The following is a 7327-nucleotide window of genomic DNA, read 5'->3' as shown; positions in this document are numbered from 1 at the left end:
TGGATCACCCTAGCTTTTATTACTATTTTTCACTCAGGTGTAGCTTTGGCACCAACACACTCTTTATAAGTTTTGGATTAATCAAAAAATAATCAACAATTGGATTATTGCTTCAAGGTGCTGAGCTCAGTCTAACTCATCACATGTGCAAATACTCAGCATTATAAAAAAAATTAGGCACATCTACTTACCACTAAGATCATTTATGTGGTTATACGATAAATTCAGTCTAGTCAGATTAATCAGTGCTTCAAGTCCTAAAATAAAAATAAAATAAATAAAATAAAATACAGGTTTTATAGAATTCAAATCATCCTTTAGACTTATACACAATTACAATACTATTTCAGACTGTTTTGAAGCAAATCTGTCTGATAACACTGAAATCAATTTTATTGGTACTTTGCAAAATACTTTAAAAAGACTGATAACTGGGGTGACCGGTTAGCTCAGTTGGTTGGAGCGTGGTGCCGATAACACCAAGGTTGCCGGTTTGACCCCCGCATGGACCACTGTGAGCTCCGCCCTCCTTAAAAGAGTCAACTGTGCCATTGTAGCATGAAAGCGACGTGTAACCAATGACCATGGCTGTCTCCCCCTACTGCACCCCCCACCCAAAAAAAAGGTCTGATAACTTTTCTAGAAGAAAAATTTTTGTATCGTAAGTTTTAGGATCAGTTTTCAAAAATTTGTATTTGTTCCATTCTTTAGGGAAGAAGAAAGATGGATTTAAATCATCTTCCTTATTCAAAGTATTACGTGAAAATCACTTACAAACCTTCTATTCTCGTGATCAAATTGCAGGATAAATTTAAAGTGCAGAGTTTTGTGAGTGTGCTTAGACCTTCAATTTGAGTGATCTGATTAGACGACAGGTCTAAATGTTCTAAGTTCCAAATGTGATCAATGGCTTTGATCTTCGAGATGTTATTGCAATGAAGGTTGATGGCATGAAGGCTTGAGTCTAAGGATAACTCTGATATGCTGGAAAGAAAACATATATTATCAAAAACAAGTCAAAAAAAGGTTTTGAAATCATGACCAAATAATTAAATGTACCCAACAACATGTAGATAATAAGTATGAGCTCTACTCCTATAACGAAATCCTTCCTACTTGTAGCCTTGAAATGTCTCAGCGCTTCTGCCCACGGACCAGCATTTTGGACCATTTACATAAAAACAAGACAGCCACTCGACAGAGGCAAGCGAGCCTGCGCCTTTCCAGCTTGAACGAGCGAACACATTCATCAGCACATAGCGAAGGCAGTAACTGGAAACCGTTCAAATCTGCACGCTCCCACTTTTCTGCTAGAAACCCTCTCTCAGCCTGTTGCGTGTCATTTAATCCTCACCGCTCTAGCAGTAGGTATCATGGGACACTGTACAGTTTACAGAAAGTAAGTAACTTATCCAAGTTCTGCTGGTTATTATCTAACTGAGCTGGTCCAAACCCGGGTCTGGGACTGGAGTTTATAATTGGACTTTCTCCATGGTCTGCTAGGCTACGCAACCCAGAATGTAGCTGATTCCAAATAAACCGATGGTTATTGATATTTCTAGTGAAAAAGTGCCTGTCCTCCAGTGCTGAAGTCTGGAATGCACCTCCCCTAACAAGAACTCCTGGCTTCGTTGACTGAGGTACCAGTCCACACCTTCTGCTATTAACACATGCTCTTTAGGTACCAGTCCACACCTTCTGCTATTAACACATGCTCTTTAATGACAGACATTTACTTTCTGAGATATTTCTGCTTCTGGACATTAATACCGTGCAAATAGCGTGGCACAGCAGAAAAAGCAGAGTGGCGTTAGACCGAAGTGGGTGTGCACTCGATCTTAAATCGCTCACCGGCTGCATGAAGTTGGGAACGTTATTCGGACGCTCCGAGTCTCAGATCTGTCCCTTGTAAACTTCCTACCTTGCACAACTGTTGTGAGGATCAGTGATAATACATGTGACATGCGCACCGCATTCAAGAAAGGACAGCTGCTATTAAGCAGAACTGCAAAAAGCTGTTTGCAAAAAAACAAAACAAAACATCTTTTCGGGCCAAGTTTAGCTCAGGAGCCAGCAGGAGATGCCTCGGGTGGAAGTGCCTGCAGCTCAGCATGGCTCAGCAGCGTGCAGCGGGAGGGACGGCAAGAGGGGGGCCCGAAACGGCAGGCGGGGGCCCGAAACGGCGGGCAGGGACCCGTCAGGGACGCAGACCCGGGGGCCCCGCCTGCCGTGCACACGTTGGCGCTGCACGAAAAGAGGGGAACGGTAAGCTAGACAGGNTTTTCAGGGCTGCACAGTGTTACACTATAAGAATTGATCATGACGTAACTTAATTTTGAGGCATTCACTCATCAAATATAAAACTGCCTCAACAGAATTCCTTACCTGTTCACCCGGTGTTCTTCTTTTAACAGCAATTTAGTTTGTCTTAATAAAATAATTTACTTGCAATTAGGCTTTTTCAAATCCGTAAGCAGCAGCTGTAAAGCTTCAGACAAACCAAGCGGGTGGGACACCGCAGCTGCAGAGCCCCCCTACCTGGCACACGACACACGGGGTTATCCTGCCCGTCCTTCTCCAGGATGAGGTTGGTGAGGAAGTGCAACCCCACCACACACTGCAGCAGGTGGTGGACGCTGTCTATGCAGTTGCTGTGCAGGTCGAGGTAGCGGAGCTTGTGTTTGATTCCATGAAGGGGCATCAAACCTGCGGATGGAAACCCCTTTGGATGTCACAGCAGCAAGTCCCCAACAGCGCGTTGAAAGCGCTCTCAGGGGGGTTCGATCTCGAGAAGGGGAGAGTGGAAGGGCGGAGGACTGGCTGTGGGCAGCCACATCTCAGGACGCGGGAGGGCTCATTAATGTCAACAGCTGTTTCGAAGCGATACAGGTGGCATCTGGGGGGCAGTTCCCTGGGGCTCCCAGTCTCCAGTCCTCTTCAGACAAAGCAAACGGGCCTCGCAGGCCATGCATGTTAATACTTCAGGAGAAAAGGCACGGAGCAACGGCTCAAGGCCCCCAGCCTCGCCTCGCTTCTGACTGCGGACGTAAGCAAACACCGGGGCATGCTGCAGTGTCGCTGATTTGAGCATAAACACAAACAGCGCCCATCTGATTCAGCTCCCTTGTGTGTTTCTTCCCAAGCTTATCGAGGGCATGGCAACGTTAGGGAGCAGCTGTGCAGCTGCGGCCAGCAGTGCCTGGCACACCTCCCGGGCAGCCTGACGCCCACTGCAGCCAGGGGGACCGGGGCCACACATACCGCCGGTGTGCCCTGAGCACCGGCTGCTTCTTTTTCTGTCTCAGAACATTCTCCAAAATGGAGCTTGAGCAAAGGTGCAGCCTGCAACTGCGAGGGAGTTAACACCCCCAGGGGCTCCCCTCAACCACAGTGGAACTGTCAGCGGACGAATGCCCTAGCCTCCCCCTTGTGGAAGGACCATCTGAGATGCCCGCCGCACTGAAAGGTCCTCTTCCCTTTCAGGTTAGAGTGCCGCTGGGCGCGTTCTGGATCCCCGCTATCCACACGCTCTCTGGAACCTTCTAGTTTCACGGCTACAAACACCACAGATGTGCTCCAGTCCAACCAGCCTTCCCTCCCAAACACGCAGGACGCGCACGCGCGCATCTGACAGGGCCGTCGGAGTTCAGACAGAACCCTCAGCTCTCATCCCCATCTCTACCTCGGGCCCTCCCCAATCTGGCTCGTCAGGCAGCAGTGCCATCATGCGCCTGTCACTACAGAGAGAACCCGCGTTTGTTATCCGATTCCTCTTTCCCTCATTTCCTCCTCTTAATCCATCAGCGAGTCCTGTGAACGCCACCCGCGAAGACTATTTACTTCTCTACACACTTTCTGCCCAAACCCAAGTCTCCATCATCTCAGCCAGACCGCTGGAATGGCTCCCTAACTGGTCCGACTTCCAGGTCCATTTTCCTCACTCGGCAGCCAAGGTGGCCCTTTAAAAACCTTCTGCCACTCACTTGAGAGCCCTCCACTGGCTTCCTAGGAACCTGGAACAACCCGCCCACCCCTGGCCCTGCTAACGAAGCGCCCTGGGACCTGGACGGCCATGTCGCCTCTCCCTGCACACTCGCCCTCATCCCCTGGGCTCCCGCCCCACAAGCCCGCTTCCTGATCCTTCATCGTGGCAAACCTGATCGTGCCTCAGCGTCTCTGCACGCTCTTATCATATAACTATCATATCTATCGAGGTGTTTCTGAACATGTATATTGTCATTCTAAGAATTATCTACTAGACTTACAGAGCTACCTGTATTTCCTCCATATTTCTTATCATTATCTGATACTGTCACTAAAATTCACCCTTTTTAGGTGTGGAGTTCAAAGCGTTTCAACCAACACATACAGTGTGGGAGCACTACCACAGCTGACGTACAGAACACCTCCACCGGCCCCATCAACGTGTGCTCATGCAGTGTCCTCTCTCCCCGTCCTCCAACCCGGCAACCGGTGACCTGACTTCCGCCCCTGTAACTCTGCTTTGTCAGCGCGTCACATAAATGGAACCACAGTGTAGGCGCTTGTCTGGCTCCTTTCACTAAGCACAATTCTTTCTAGATTTATCCATGTTGTGCTGTGTATCACTGGTGCATTCCTTTTGCTGCCAAGTAGCACTCCACAGTGTGGGTGCATCACACTCTATCTGCTTACCAGCTGAGAGACACATGGGTGGTTTCCAGCTTTCGGAGATTATGAATAACTGTATAAACATGATTATATAAAAAGATATATAATCATATAAATACTCGTGGACAGGTCTCTGATTAGACATGTTTTCATTTCTCTTAGGTAAATACCTAGACTGGGTTGCACGATAGAAAAAGTCTACACTGAACGTGACAAGAGAACTTCAAACTGGTTTCCGAAGCAGCTGCACCTCCTGCACCGGGCACTGGGGTGCTCCAAGCTAGTGCCACCGGGTCTCAGCACGCGTTCACGTGCATCTCCTTAGTGACTGAGAAGGGCAAACATTCTTTTCCACGTGCTTATTGCCATTTGGATATCCTCTCGGAAGTCTGCTCAGATCTTGAGCTTATTTTCAGGGGGCTGACCTGATCTTATTTGTTTTTCTTCCCCCTACGATGTAAGCCCTGCAACAAGAACCTTGCCTGTCCGTTGGTGTTTTTCATCAGTACAGAACCCTGTTTGGCACAGTAATCTTCAATAAATATTTGTTGAGTAAATAAATGACCTAGCTTACCCGAGACTCACTTTCTTCAGGTAAGGAAACTGCATCCAGAAAGTGTTGTAATTTACTTTGCTCAACAGCACACAGCAGGGAGACCTAGAGTTAATACTCAACTCTAATACTTTCATATCTTTGGGGAAAAAGTTTAAAAAAATTAAAATACGGTTGCTCCTTCAGCTTAAGTGTAGGAACTAGATCATTTCACTTTACTTTTTTGCATACTAAACACCTGGCATAGGGTAGTATTTTTCTAGTAGGGCAGAAAACAAACTAATAAGTCTATTTCAAATACTGATAAGGCTTATGAAGCTAATTAGATGAATTCTGCTAGATTCTAATTGACAATTCTAAGAAAAATTATGAAATTGCTCTTTTTCTCAGTGTATCACTTTCATCAGGTACAAAGTAAGTAAGAGTTTGTAACTGTCTTAGACATGCTCAAGTTCAGAAGAAAACACATATTTGATCCTCAATGTGCAACGGCCTTTGAGATGCTGCAGACTCACACTGTCCCCTATGGCCGCACTCTCACAGGTGGCTTTGTAAGTTTAAATTAAAATGTCATTAACATTACAGTGCAGTTCCTCAGTGCACCAGGCACATTTCAAGTGCTCAAAGGTCACATCTGGCCACTGGTTGCCATACCAGACAGCACAAATGTAGAATATNGGACAGACTGTTCTGGTAGGTCAGCTTGGACGCAATTTTTATTTGAAAATCTCTTAACTACTTTTTCTTTAACATATTGCTTAGAAAGATAGGGAATAGTTACTTCATTGAGAAGCTGTAAAAATTGATCATCTAATTTCTGAAGTTTCATCTCATTCTGAAAATCATTTTCATGATTCACATTCTCTGGCTGAGAAGATGGACACCCAGCCATGAAGGTCAAACCAGTATCCGCGGGTGTGCTTGCAAACTGGTCCACGGGAGCCGTGTCATCGATGGGCGGTGTCACCAGCGGTACACTGTGGACGACCTACGACAGACACAACCCCAGGTCCTTACACTTCACACCTACTGAGTAATTTGGAGGTGTCTTGATATTAGGAAAAAACCATACCGTACCTCATCTTCACTTATATTTAGGGGAGAATCAGAAGAAACTAAATTATCCAGAAGACCTTCAAAACACTGCAGATGTGACGAATTCATTTCTGACAGATTGACGGGCTCACCAAAGATGTTCTTGCAATCTAGGATTCGAAGCTGTGGCAAAGTCTGCAGCATAACTGCTCTGTACCCTGGGGACAAACCATTCACAACGCAACTCACACATTAAATAAGGGAATTGTTTCTCGTAGGGTAAACTAAATTTATCAGCTACCAGGGGATTAAATTAATCCTGGAATGCACCTAATAAGTGTGTCTGTGATGGGATGGATATAAGCACGAATCGGGGGGTGTAGCTGCAGAAAGCAAGGAGTTGCCTGGTGAGGTCTCGAGCATCAGTGGAATTAAAGGTCCCTGTTTCTCCCTTAAATTACATAAAACTAAGGTCTGGACAGGCAATCTATCAAGTATTCAAGAATATGTTTATTTTCCCTGAGTACAATTAAATATGAGAAATCTGGCAACTTAACATTAATTTGGTGCTTCGGCTAGAAACACTAATTTTGCTTACTTGTAATTTTAAAACCAAGTAGTATTTCTAACAAAGACCAATAAAGTGTTTGGAAGAACTCCAAAAAAAGGAAAGAAGTCTGGCAAATTAATATTAGACATTTTGATGACAGAAAAGTAACTTTGGTAGTAAGTATCCCTTCAATTCTGGGGGGAGGGCAGCTGTGTTGAGAGAAACACCTCATCTAGGAAACAGAGGCTCTAGAAACAAAAAACTATAGGGACCAGAAGTTCTTGAGGCAAGATTCTTAGGAAAAAACATCCAACTTGTGGGATAGCAGAGAAAAAATAAAGTTGATTTAGAAATATGGTTTTCTTCCAAGAAAAGGGTTTCCCCAGAAAATGGAAATATGCCTATTTTCAGGGAGACTCTCGCTACACAGCCTTAGAAACACAGCTGGTGTCAAGTCCATTATACTCTTCTGTGAAATAAAATGATAAAACCAGTTGGCTGCCTGGGAAAAGCCTTCTCACAGCTGCATGTTAATGAGA

The 7327-nt window shown here is 45.5% G+C and overlaps 1 protein-coding gene across 4 annotated transcripts in view; it reads right to left on the bottom strand.

Moving 5' to 3' along the window:
* The window catches only part of LRRCC1 (leucine rich repeat and coiled-coil centrosomal protein 1), a 29808-nt gene extending 22487 nt beyond the window's left edge, over window positions 1-7321 (bottom strand). For 3 of the 4 annotated variants that reach the window (XM_019651660.1, XM_019651661.1, XM_019651663.1), the window contains exons 1-2: window positions 6281-7321; window positions 5985-6191 (exon numbers count right to left, since the gene is read on the bottom strand). In XM_019651660.1, the coding sequence (XP_019507205.1) occupies window positions 5985-6191; window positions 6281-6442 (369 nt within the window). In that variant the 5' untranslated portion in view covers window positions 6443-7321. Of the gene's footprint in view, window positions 1-5984; window positions 6192-6280 lie in introns of those variants that run through there. The other variant, XM_019651662.1, reaches the window with a different exon arrangement.
* Window positions 7322-7327: the final 6 nt, after the last annotated feature.

Source organism: Hipposideros armiger, unplaced genomic scaffold (genome assembly GCF_001890085.2).
Source record: "Hipposideros armiger isolate ML-2016 unplaced genomic scaffold, ASM189008v1 scaffold_163, whole genome shotgun sequence".
In the NCBI taxonomy this organism is placed as follows: Eukaryota; Metazoa; Chordata; class Mammalia; order Chiroptera; family Hipposideridae; genus Hipposideros; species Hipposideros armiger.
The sequence above is the reverse complement of the archived record's forward strand: the minus strand, read 5'-3'. Positions and strand labels throughout refer to the sequence as shown.